This window comes from Akebia trifoliata, chromosome 11 (genome assembly GCF_017979445.1).
Source record: "Akebia trifoliata isolate Shusen 1 chromosome 11, ASM1797944v1, whole genome shotgun sequence".
NCBI classification, from domain to species: Eukaryota; Viridiplantae; Streptophyta; class Magnoliopsida; order Ranunculales; family Lardizabalaceae; genus Akebia; species Akebia trifoliata.
This window is the reverse complement of record NC_141385.1, coordinates 5,435,042-5,448,279: the sequence shown is the minus strand read 5'-3', so window position 1 is coordinate 5,448,279 and position 13,238 is coordinate 5,435,042. Positions and strand designations below refer to the sequence as shown.

Genomic DNA, 13,238 nt, shown 5'->3' with positions numbered 1-13,238 from the left:
CAATATATTACGAGTAAAAAATTTCCGGAATTTTTTTGCTAGGGGTTTCGTCGGGCTCTTCGACTTCGACTTCGCACACATCGGGGTTTTTTGCGAGAGGTTCTCTGCTCTCTTATCTTTCAGAAGGTAAACTCCTCTCTCTCTCTCTCTCACATTTTTCTTCTCTCGTCGCCGTAGTGATCTTCGCCGGACTTACCATCGTCGCGACCTTCACCATAGCCGCCGTCTCCTTCGTCGTCACCATCACCGGTAAGTTCAGATCTTCTCCGATTTAAGTGAGAACATCCATTGAGCTTGAGAAACCCTAGATTTTCTTCTCTCTCTGGTTTTTTTTTTGTTGATTTGAATCATGCCTCTCTACGTTTTTGTGAGGATTGGTATTAAAATCTGCATTTCTATTTGTTAATTTTTTGTCTGATTTTGGAGTGTTTCCTACAAAAGTCTTTCCTCCAAACTAATGTGCACCAACCGTTTGTGAAAATTCGTAAGAGACTACTTAGCTTTTTTCCAATTCAATTTAGCTTTCACCAAGTCAATTTCAGTATATTTTTCTTGTTTTCTGATCTAGAAAGATAAAGAGCAACACAACAAAGTAAGTCTGTGTTTGTCTTCAATAATCACAATTTGTTTCACATCTTGTTTGTTTGTCTTCAAAACACGATAAATCTAAGCCGTTTTTAATTTCTTCAGCTTTTTTCTTTGTTGTTTTTCCATTTTATTTTTGTTCACTTTTTTTTTTCTCAGGCACACACGTTTTAAGTTTTGACAGGTATTGAGTAGGGCTATAACGACTATGGGAACGGGAGTAGAGGAAGAGGAGGATATAGTCCAAAGGAGAGAGAGAAAGAATAGTAAGAAAACGAAGAAGAACGATAATGGCATTTTGGATACGAACGTGGATGATAAGGAGGTGGGGTTGAGGAAAGATGATAGGAAAAAGAAGAAAAAGGAGGCGAAGAAAGGTGAGGCCAAGGATGATTTGGATTTGAATGCTATTGGAGAGGAATTTGTAAATGAGAAGGAGTGGAAGAATGAAGTTGAACTTATCTCCACAAAAGAGAAGAATCAGAAGAAGGTAAGTAGAAATAGGGAAGAAAATGTAGATGTGGATGATAACGTGGTAGGACAGAGGAAAGACGATAAGAAAAAGAAGAGAAAGAGGGAGAAGAGAGATGGAACGAGTGATGAGTTGGATTTGAATGTCATTGGAGAAACGCTTATTAGTAACAAGGATCACGGGGGAGCAAAGAATGGGAAGAAGAGAAAATTGAAACATAAGAAGGATGAGGAGCAGAAATATGATGTTGAACTCGTCTTCAGGAAGGAGAAGAAGCGGAAGAAGGATAGGATGAACAAGAATAAGGAGGATATGGGTTCCTCTTCGACGGATATTCTTAATGATAAAAAGGTGGGGAAAGATAAAGAAAATAAAGGATTGGAAAGCTACGAGAAAGAAGGGGTTTCTGACGTAAGAGATAGTGATGAATTACATAAAGTAAAGGGGAAGAGAAAAGAAAAGAAGGAGAAAAGGGACAAGAAGGGTAGACGTGAAGTCTCTGCTGAGGGGAAGAAAGAAAGCGTTGCTAGTTATGAAGAGTTTGGAAAAGAAAAAGATCAGTTTGATAGAGGTAGTATAGCAAAGGTAGAGCACAAAGGGAAGGATAAGAAGAAAGGGGAGAAAAAGAGGGGTGGGGAGAAGGAAGCACTTGACGTTGTAGTGGAAAAAAAATACAAGAAAACGAGGAAGAAGGCCAATTCAGTAGAAGATGTTGAAGAAAGAAGTATTGATAAGGGAGAGCCAAGAACAAAAAATAAGGAGGGAAGAGTGGATCATTCCGGAGATTCTAAACTGAAAAGGCCGTCTAAGCGAGTAAAGTTTTCACAGAAGGTAGAGGTGTTTCCTTTATCTGATGATGGAGCAGATGCTGGGGAGGAAAATCAAGAAGAGAAGTTGGTGCGAGGTAAGCGGTTCTCACCAGAAGAAGATGAAATGCTCAAAGAAGCTGTTTTTAAATATGTAAGGGTAAGTTCTATAAAGACTTGCAAATGTACATGGTTGCTTCTCATGATTATTTTAATTTCCCTTTTATAGCAGTAAATGATTGATCGTGCTATTGTTTGTTGAAACATTTAAAATATCTTTCTCTTCATTATAATAAATAATAATGAAATGTTAAGTTCATTGTATAGTGATTCACTTACATTTTATTGACACTTGTAATTGCTATTATTATTCCTTGGATTCCTGTTGTCTAGATTTGTTACTTCACTGCTAGGCTTTTGCCAATGAGTTAATCAGACAATATCATAGTTTGTTGTGGGCTCAATATGAGAAACACCATATGTAGCCTTTTCCCCTTTCAGAATGTGCTATTATTGACTGAAATATAGAAAGTATTGTTGTCTTCATTTAAATAAGTAATTGCCAAATGTTCAACTTTTTGGTGGTTTGCTTACATTTTATTGACATTTTGAATTTCTCTTATTATTTCTTGGATTCCTGCTGTTTAGTTTTTTTACACTATTGTCATACATCATGAAAGCAAGGAACCCAACTGTGGGATCACAAATGAGCAACCTCTCCCACAAACACCACCACGCCCAAAAAAAAAAAAAAACAGAACACGTAAACAAAAAAACATGCCCATGTTTGGTGTTTGAAAAAGTTTGGAATCCTACACCTTTAAATCTTGTCACAAGTATCGTACTTACAAATTGTGGCAAATTTTTTTTTTAAAGATTTGGTCTCAAACAAGAGGTGTGCTTTGTTAGAAATAGGTTGCTAATACCTATATTTCTTTTTAATCAAAACATCCTCAATTAAATCACTTTGATAGAAAAAGAAATAGGAAAAAATAAAGATAGAGAAATCAGCTTTTCCTCAAACATGGACACTATCAAGAATGGATAAATTGAAGCATGATAGCCTTTGAATGGTTAAGGCTCACCAAAAGTTTGGGTACCACTTGATAATATTACCATTTAAATCAATCCATCAATTTAGTGTTTTTTTTTTGTTGTTGAAAATTTAGTGTTTTTGAGAGTGATTAAACTATGCAAACTAGGAAAGTAAGGTAAAGGCCCCCCTCCGCCCCCCCTTCCAAAAAGCAAACCTTATTGCTAACATCTACTATACACTCTTCTAGGAAGCTTTATACTCACTTCCCGCACCTATGCATACATGTACTCCATGTTCATTAGGGTTCTACTCCATTCTTGTGAGCTATTGGGTTTGTTAATAATCTCTAAATATCCTGATTAGTTTATATCCTTCGTAGATGGCTTTCTTCCTAGACATAAATGATCACTATTGACCACCTTATAAAAAGAGGTTTTTTCATGCCAAACTTATACTTTTTGTGTAAGGCTAGTGGTAAGTCAATGGTCCACATCTTATTGCATTGCCTTGCTACTTTTTCCCTTTGGTCACATTTCTTAGTCCTCTTTGATTTCTCCTGGGTGTTTCCTAACTTGATCTTATCTTTTTTACAAAGCTGGGAATGGGATCATTCCTTGTTCTCTTGGAGGAATAAAATACTGTGGAGGTTGCTGCCATTTGTAGTGTACTGGGGAGTTGTGGATGGAGAGGAACATGAGATGCTTTTAAGGAGTGGAAGCCTCTTCTCCGGATAATAGACTGTTGATTCTTGGGTTACTGTTTTTTTGGCACAAACTTTTTGTTGAATTCAAATATGTATTTTTTGAATAATTTGTTTTTAGGTGGGAGTCTGTGTGCTCTAGGTAGCTTCTCTATTTGTCTCTTGTTTTATTTATTTTTCTTCTCATTTAGTTCGGTTATCTCAACTGCCTTGTACATTCTTCTGTTCTTCAGCAATAAAATTATACTTATAAAAAAAAACTGTGAACTCGAAGTTTTGGCCGTGCTATGTGAGTGGAGTATTAGTGTGCTGAGGTGACTAAGGTCTAATGCAGTCAGTCTTGCTAGCTCTGATGGAAAACACATCCATTTGCTAATGTTTTCATCTACCTTTAAATAACATAAGCAACGTATCAGACATCCTCATCAGACAGATACCTATAAATTAACCATTGCCATCCATGTTAAGATACGCTTGAGAAGTTGCACAATGGTTTGACTTTTGTTTTGATAGTAAGTATTGTTTAGTTTTGAACACGATTTGTACTGATCTCATTCTTTTAAAGGTGCTTATGAATATGCAGTCATGCAATGTCAGTTAATATTTTTTTTTATTAATGTTTTCGCTGGACTGTTTGTTCTTTAACTGGTACAGTTAGATAATGTGCCACTGAGCCTTTTTTATCTTTTCGATTCTTACTCACACATGTAGTTCATGAAAGTAAAGTGGTAGCATCCCATGGATTTACTTCACTCATTGTGTTTTTAGGAACGTGGTTTGGGAGATAAGGAAGGTGTGAATATGGTTCTGCACTGTAGATCACATCAGGAAGTAAAGCACTGTTGGAAGGAGATAGGTGAGCTCCTTACTTTGCGATTTGAGTTATGTGTTCCTTATTCAAGGTTGAGGTATGCATATGTTTTTTATTCTCTAATTCATAATGACCACGTCCGGAGCATCAACTTTTCTTTTTTTCCCAGGTGTGAAGCCACCGTGTTTGTATTTATCATTCAACTTCAATAACAGTATTAATTTTGTTAGTTTTGGTTGATTGTTGGGACATACTTCCTTTGGAGACCTGATATTTTACCAAGTTTCATGAATAAGCACTTGCATAATTTGTTAATCTATGGTGTTTTAATTGCAGCGACTGCCTTACCTTGGAGACCCTACGAGAGCATATATAGCCGCGCACATGTGTTGTTTGAAAGGAATGAGAAGCGTGTGTGGACTACCGAAGAGAAAGATCTTGTTCGAAAGTGTGTTCAATCACATAGTTGGTTAATATAATATATATATATATATATATATATATATATATATATATATATATATATATAGCTGTCCACTTATTGTATGATAAAATGTGATCTGTAGGTTCCACAAACAATATGGACCAGATTGGAGATTGATTGGTGATGTGCTTGACAAACATCGGCATCATGTGAAAGATACATGGCGCAGGATAAAGTTCCCCAACTTAAAGAAAGGTAACTTGCTATTTCACTAACTTGGATCTTGGCTGAATTCCTTGGTTTGGTTCAGGTTTTAGTATCTAGTCTAGACCCTGACTATTGATGATTGTTTTGTCTATTTCCTCTGGAACATATGAATATGATGATTTCTGAGTAGAGTATGGAACATATGTTTATAAGTTCTATTGTTTGTCTCTGATTGTTGCATTTTGTTCTTCCACCTTCCATGACACAGGGCGTTGGTCCCAAGAGGAGTACCAGACTTTATTTGATCTTGTAAACTTGGATTTGCGCATGAAGGCATTTGAGGAAAGGAAATCAAAGCATGGCATGGTTAGTAAGATCCTTTAGGCTGTTTTCACTTTGTTTAAAATTGAACATTAATCTGTTTTATTAGTTACTGAATGATTTATGGACATTGGAAGTTAGATGTAATTCCCAACGTTCATTTTTCATCATATCTGGAGTTGAATTTTGAAATATTTTCTATTTACCAAGTTAGTGTCCAACTTTTACTGGTATTGGACAGTTTTTTTTTTCCTTTTTTTCTTTTTGATAAGTTTAACTGGTATTGGGCAGTTGCGAGATAATATCTCTTGGGAAGCAATTAGTGAGAAGTTGTCCACTCGACTCAATTCGAGTTGCTGCCTGAAATGGTATTTATTCTATTTCTTTTAAATTGTTGACGTTGGACTTCATTACTACATGTGTATTATACTTCATTTTCTTGTTAAAATGGACTTCTTTATTATGTCTTGTTCTTATTTGTTTGTTACGCAACATAAATACTATACACATGTGTTATGCTCACGTATGATGATTCTTCTAATCACTAAGTTCATATTTAATGCCTGATCATAAGATCAGAATTCTATGATGCTCGATTAGACAATAGAGAAGTATTTAAGAGAATTAAGTTCCTTGGATCTCAATTTGGTGCACTTATGAGTTATTATTTTTCTTCAACTACATTTTTGGATTAATCCCACTCCATTGAGGCTTTTACCTTTTTTAGGCGGCTAAAATTGGGGAAAGTTTATAGTTGAGTGCTTATCGATCATCACTTCGGTTTTAAGCTTTCAAAGACCTAAAGAGGCTACTGTTTGTCATTGATGAATCAGAAAATCATCTCATGGAACAGGAGGTATCTTTGCAAAATAATTGATTAACAAAATGGTAGTTGAACCTTGTATTTGTTTATAAATTTTATAGTTCATTGTTTTTTGAATTATGCCTAGTTTTGCTGTTGAGGTTTGCCAAAACCATTATTTTTGAATGCTAAGGTGCAATGCATAGGCCTTACTAGCCTGCATTTTTTAAATAGATCTTCATTACCATCATCAACGCCTTATCCGAATGATTTGTGGTTGACTAAACGAAACCTGTTCCTCCATTCAGTTCTGGTCAAAGCCACGTCTTCTGTTATGACAATTCATAATTTCACATTTCGAAGTTTAATATTCAAATCTAAATTTCAATCTCATCAAAATCAACTTAATTTTTTTCACATCCGTAACTTCGTACTTTCGAATTTTATATGGAGAAGAGGAGGCATAGAGAGAAAAGTAGAAATAGGGAAAAAACAAAAACTAATTGAAGAAATATAGCAGTAGATTGTATGTAAATTGAATGTTTCAATGGAGATGAATATATAATTACGACGACTATCATGTAATGATGCTAAAAAAGTAGAGAAGAGTACAATGCACTCCCACAAAGGAGTATGCCTTTGTCAAAAGATGCCAAACCTCCTTATCAAATCCAGTTTCCGATCATTGTCCAACTGTGCTTCAGAGTGACATGGTTTTGTCTCGTCCTAGACCCTTCCGAATCGAGAATATGTGGTTGCTCCATGATGGCTTTTGTGAAAATGTGAATGAATGTTGGAAGGAGTTTCAATTTTTTGGGAGCCCAGGGAATATTTTCAGAAATAAGCTCAAGGCTCTTAGAGAGAAAATTGAAGAATGGAATGTAGAAGTCTTTGGGCGTGTTGAGGTTAAAGGAAATCAATTCTTGATGAAATCGGGAGGTTGGATCAAAAGGAGGAGAGTTTAGGGCTTTCGCAGGAAGAAAAACTGAAAAGAACCAATTTAAGAGCAAAATTTAAAAAGGTGGTCTTGATGGTGGAAGTGAGTTGGTAGCAAAAAATCGAGAGTCAGATGGTTGAAGGAAGGGGACAACAACATTAAATTCTTCCATGAGGTGACTAATTTTAGGAGTCAAATTCACATTAAAAACTTAACAATTGAGGGGGAGTTTGTGGATGAGGAGGAGAGGATTAGAGAAAGGATTATGGAGTTTTATAAGAAGCTATTTGAGGAAGATCAAGAGTTTAGACCTGTCCTTGAGCTTTTAGAGTTAGGATCAATTTCTACACACCAGAAGGATTGGTCAGGAAGGAGTTTTGAGGAGGAGGAAGTGTTAGGGGTGCTAAATTCGCTGATTAGGGAAAAGGCTCCAGGCCCAAACGATTTTACTATGGCATTCTTTAGAAGGTGTTGGGTTACAATCAAAGAGGATTTGATGAATGTGTTTAGGGATTTTAAGGATAAGAAGTTTTTGGATGATGGTTTAAATAGTTCTTTCATAGCTTTGATTCCTAAGTAGTCAAGAGCAAGGGATTTAGCGGATGTCAGATCAATTAGCTTGTTGGGATCAACATATAAGATAATATCTAAGGTGTTAGCTAATAGGTTGAAGGAGGCGATTGAGGGTCTAATTGGGCGGGAACTAGGGGTTTTTGTTAAGGGGAGACAAATCCTAGATGGTGTCCTAGTAGCAAACGAATATATTGATTCGAGGAGAAGATCTGGAAAATCGGGTTTAATGTGCAAAATTGACATGCACAAGGCTTACGACCGTGTGAATTGGGGTTTTTTGAGATATATGGTGCAATGCATGGGATTTGGAGATATGTGGATTGAGTGGGTGATGAAGTGTGTTCCCTCAACATCTTTTTTTGGTTCTTGTGAATGGTAGTACAACTGGTTTCTTTAGAACTTTGAGGGGTTTGAGGCAAGGTGACCCCCTTTCCCCGTTGTTGTTTGTTCTAGCGGTGGAGGTGTTGGGTCGTTTCTTCTGAAGGGCGGCTAGCCCTGGAGAGATTTTTGGTTTCTAGGGTGTGGATCCGTAAAAGTCTAAATTTTTCTGTAATTTCGTTTGCTACAGGTATGATCAAAATCCTACCAATCCTTCTGTGCAATTCCCCTTCAAATTCATTTGTTTGAAGGCTCCTCAAAAGTGCGATTTTTCATTTGGCTAGCAACCCTCGACAAGTTACCCATCCTTGATCATTTAATCAATCGAGGATTTGTGACTCCAAATTCTTGCCATCTTTGCTATTCGAATGGTGAGAGTGTGGACGACATTTTGATGCATTGTCATCTATCTTATTCCATTTGATCCACTTCTTTGGTCTTTTCAAAGTTTTCAATGTATTCAAAAAATTCGTTTTTACCCTTATTCCAAAGTTGGGATTGTTCCTTGTTCTTGGGGAGAGAGAAAATTCTTTGGAGGTTTCTTCCTTCCGCTATTTCTTGGGGGTTATGGTTGGATAGGAATAAGAGAATCTTTGAAGGGATGGCTTCTTTGGTTCACGATCTTATTTTGAGTGTCTTGGGTTTGATGTATTTTTGGTTTAAGTTATGTCTGGAGTTTAAGGGTGTATTTTTTGATGACTTTGTTTTTAGATGGGACTCTCTTTGTAACTTTTAGTTTTTTTCTTGCAGTTGGTCATCTTGACTGGTGGTAGTATTTGCTTCTCTTCTATCAATAAATTTACAATTATCACAAAAAAAAAAAAGATGCCAAAAACCGTGCATGTTCTTTTAAGGTGTAACTTTGGAGTGGGGGGGTTATGAAGGACCACCTATCTATAGGGACTGAACGTTCATGTGGCACCCAAAAACATGATTGGTGCCACATAGATGTAGGGAATAAAATTTTAAGAACTCAAAACAAAAAAAATTTACCCTTGGATTTTCATTTTAAATCTGGGTGTTCGGTGGCCATTCAATTTAGGAAACTCTTAATAGTTGCCAAGAGTACAGCTTGTGGAAATTGCGGTACTGCATGCAATGCTGTCGTCATTGTTATTTAAAATACTGTGATTTTCCCTCCTTTGCATTAACTGAATATTATGAAAGTGTTGTCATATGGCACCAAAATTATATGTAAAAAAATTTAAACTCATTCAGAATATTTTTACAAATCATGATTTTGCTGGTCCTATCTGAAAGTCTTTCAAATTTGGGTGCTTGATGTTTGTGGTTTCCAGGTATAACGCACTTACCTCACCTTTGGTAAAACAAGGTAAATGGGCTGATGTAGATGACTATCGGTTGCTGAATATGTAAGGCTCTCTTCTTTTTTAATTTATTAAAAGATGGGCTACTATATTTTTAATTCTATACCTCAGGAAAAACTCTTAACTTGGGTATTCACCGCATCAAGTAGACTGAGCTTTGACGAGTCTTCTTATCAAGTTTATACTTTATAATCCATGCAACTATGCTTGATCATCTTCGTTCCGAATTTCTTTTGTATGTCTCTAGTTAATATGTAGATCAAATAAAATTATCTATACAATATTTTTATGATCAGTATCATTGCAGGCTTGTTGCCTTGGATGCTTCCTGTGTGGAAGATGTGGACTGGGATAGTCTTCTCGATCACAGGTACTTATAATGAAGCTGATGCTTGTTCTTGGAACTCTGTGCATTTATGTTATTTGTTTCATATTGAGTTGATTTCATGCCATATACCGAATGCGTTATGAAATCACGTTTATATCGTTCACAATCTTCCAAGGTTTTCTGATGATTGAATTGACATTATTTTTCCCATACACCAGGCACCGTGCGCCAAGTCCAAGTTCTTATTTTCTATGCTTTTCCTAGTAGGTAGCTCATATATATATATAGGGTCGGGTTCCTGCAACACACATTGCAACACACATATAGACAACATGTTTGTCTTATATGGGCAAAAATGTTTGGAATGGGCTGATTTTTTGTGAGGATGATCTCTGTGATGAGGGGATCATCCTGGCAAAAAATCATCCCATTCCAAAACTTGTAACCCCATCAAAATTGATTTACAAAAATTGAACGGTCTATAATTTTTCAACAAAAATTGGACGGTCTAGAAGTTTCATAATGAGCTGATTTTTGGCAAGGATGATCTCCTCACCACAGAGATCATCCTCACAAAAAATCAGCCCATTCCAAATATTTTTGCCCATATAAGACAAAACACGTTGTCTATATGTGTGTTGAAATGGTTGTCGTTTGAACCTGACCCATATATATATATATATATATATATATGGGTCAGGTTCAAACGACAACCATTTCAACACACATATAGACAACGTGTTTTGTCTTATATGGGCAAAAATATTTGGAATGGGCTGATTTTTTGTGAGGATGATCTCTGTGGTGAGGAGATCATCCTTGCCAAAAATCAGCTCATTATGAAACTTCTAGACCGTCCAATTTTTGTTGAAAAATTATAGACCGTTCAATTTTTGTAAATCAATTTTGATGGGGTTACAAGTTTTGGAATGGGATGATTTTTTGCCAGGATGATCCCCTCATCACAGAGATCATCCTCACAAAAAATCAGCCCATTCCAAACATTTTTGCCCATATAAGACAAACATGTTGTCTATATGTGTGTTGCAATGTGTGTTGCAGGAACCCGACCCTATATATATATATATATATATATATATATATATATATATATATATATATATATATATATATATATATATATATATATATATATTTGTGCTGATATTTTTGTGAGGATGATACCCATTTTGAAACTTCTAACCCATCAAAAACGAAATCAATTCATTGCGATCAAACACATATCCCTGAAAGATAAATCCCAACTGTTAGATTGTGTTTTAACAGTCAGGATTGTGTGTTCTTACACGAGTCTTTTTTCATGAGTCTCCCAATCCCAACCCATTTTATGCTCATAAGGAACATGTAATCCCGACCATTAAAACATGAAATCTAATGGCTGGGAACAAACACATATCCCTAGGATAAATCCCTGATGTTGGATTTTGTGTTTTAATGGTCAGGATTGTTTGCTTTTATACACGCGCGAGTGTGCACTGTTTTAGACGATTTAACCACACAATGAGTTGCACGTTAAAGAGTTTCCAACTTTAAAACATAGTCCATCCCAGCTAACGCAGGACTGAAAACTAACCTAATATGATGAATTTTAGACCAAGTAACAACTTGGCATGAATAATTCTGATTATAAAGTCATGCTCAATCCACCACAAATTATGTAGAACGTCTGACAGGAAATTAAGAACAACTCAAGACCAAATTGCAATTCACAATGCCAAACCTTGGAATTTGGCAGATGTTCCCAAGGAAGACTAGACTTACACTAACCTTGGCTATCAAACCAACACGATCAGATTTCTCTGGATTCTTTTAAGGATTTCAAGGAAGTAGCCAGGCTCAATAGGTTGATCTGAAGGGGTTTGTTGCAATGATAGGATTAACTCATGATTCCTAATCGATAATCAATTTCCAGCAACATTATTATCAATTAAATAAAGAAAAAGGGGTTGAAATAGGGTTTGGGGAACTCACCTCAGTTAATTCAGTTTGAACAGGCTTGTAGTTCACAATCCATACTTCTGTTTAAAGTCTCTCACAGAATTCTTTTTTTTTTTTGATACCTGTAGACCTCATCACAATGTGTGCTATTTACTGGAACACATTTATCGACTCAGGAAGCGACCCAGTCAACTTGTTTCTGCTGGAATGAGTATGGATTTCATACGACATGGTCAAATTTGTACATGAAACAGAAACTAATGCAGTATGGTGCAAGAGTTGAACACTTGTGCACAACGTTATAGTCCCATATTTATGATGCTATAATGGTCCAAGTTTTCTTGTTGGATACTTGCTGAGAATCTTTTCTTTGGATTAGTATAAAGGCGTAACTTTAGACACAATGATAGTGGTAGGTTTTTTGGTGTATTAGATAGGTTTGTATGAATTGGTTTGTCTCAGGTTTGAACCCCAGAAAGGGCAACTGGGGGACCCTAAAAGGATGGGTCCCAGAGTGAATTGCCATAGATTGGGCCACCATGGATTTTGGCTGCGGAGCATGGCGTGTTACAACCTCAAAAAGATAATGATTTAAACTATCGCACATAGTTTCATAAATAGTCCTAGTCGGATATGAGACACAGCCAAGGTCTTCACGTTTCTTCTTTCTGATCCCTTGTTCAGGGATGTTGGAAAAAGCTCTTATATCTCACTCAAGATTAATTGAGATGACTCATTATTATTGTCTGTGAATGAGACAAGACCAAAAACCGAGATTGAACCCATGCTTCTGTAGTATGTGGTTTATTAGTCATCATTTATCTGATCCACTCATCATTTTTTAACATTTTATCATCCATCATAGCCTTAATTATTTCCTTCGGATTTTCTCAGAGATGGAGATGTTTGCCGGAAACGTTGGAACCAAATGGTCAGAAACATAGGCGAGTATAAGGACAAATCGTTTGCAGAACAAGTGGAAGTGCTCGCAAAACGTTATGACCCTGATTTACTTGAAGTGAGAGAGGCTTTTGATAATGCTCCTATCATTCCATGAAGCCCATCATTTGGGCTATTAGGTGTCACATTTTTGTAACCAGTATTTCAGAAGCTTGCCATCGCTCAGACCAGCCATATGAACCTGTGATCCGGACCTTTTACATGTTTGTGCAGGAATGAACCCAGAGATTTACTTAAATAATCATTTTTTGGTGAAAACTGTTTGTGTAACAGTTTTATGTCACACTGGTTATGTGCCTTGGATGTATTTTTTATAAGTGTTGCAAAAACATTGTTAGAACATACGATGGGAAGTTAACTAATGGATGTTTATATGGGGAAAGAAAATACTTCCAACTTTTGTTTATTCGTAAGTGTCAAACATCGACCCGTTTTAGGTTTTCATAAAAGGGGTTTAGAAAGGAACTGCAGTGACTTTTATGGAGAAGAGATCAGTTTTCTGATTTCATACTACGACGATCTATATTACAGAATAGTTTTATTGATTTATTTTTGTTGAAAATGAAGAAAAGAAAGATAATTAGTAAATTCGAAGTTTACTTATGTGCAAT

The 13,238-nt window shown here is 36.1% G+C and overlaps 1 protein-coding gene across 4 annotated transcripts; it reads left to right on the top strand.

Annotated features, from left to right (window-relative positions):
- On the top strand, positions 1–13,033 carry LOC147390541 (myb family transcription factor). 4 transcript variants are annotated; one of them, XM_086458380.1, is made up of 10 exons: positions 1–249; positions 770–2,023; positions 4,368–4,455; positions 4,747–4,858; positions 4,977–5,089; positions 5,310–5,407; positions 5,654–5,730; positions 9,351–9,425; positions 9,688–9,750; positions 11,796–12,071. In XM_086458380.1, exons 2-10 carry the CDS (start codon positions 794–796, stop codon positions 11,914–11,916), a joined length of 1,977 nt encoding a protein of 658 aa, XP_086314506.1. In that variant the 5' UTR covers positions 1–249; positions 770–793; the 3' UTR covers positions 11,917–12,071. The 4 variants fall into 4 exon arrangements, with proteins under 4 accessions (XP_086314506.1, XP_086314505.1, XP_086314504.1 ...); XM_086458379.1 differs by lacking the exon at positions 11,796–12,071 and adding an exon at positions 12,562–13,033 and having other exon boundaries at positions 3–249; positions 770–2,017; XM_086458378.1 differs by lacking the exon at positions 11,796–12,071 and adding an exon at positions 12,562–13,033 and having other exon boundaries at positions 8–249; positions 745–2,023.
- The last annotated feature ends 205 nt before the right edge of the window (positions 13,034–13,238 follow it).

What these genes read in the sequence shown, in the direction of transcription:
- LOC147390541 (XM_086458378.1), top strand. Translation starts at nt 794, where the DNA reads ATGGGAACGGGAGTAGAGGAAGAGGAGGATATAGTCCAAAGGAGAGAG. An exon ending in GCACTGTTGGAAGGAGATAG is followed by an intron (nt 4,456 to 4,746) that starts GTGAGCTCCTTA and finishes TTTTAATTGCAG; the next exon opens with CGACTGCCTTACCTTGGAGA. An exon ending in GTTCCCCAACTTAAAGAAAG is followed by an intron (nt 5,090 to 5,309) that starts GTAACTTGCTAT and finishes TCCATGACACAG; the next exon opens with GGCGTTGGTCCCAAGAGGAG.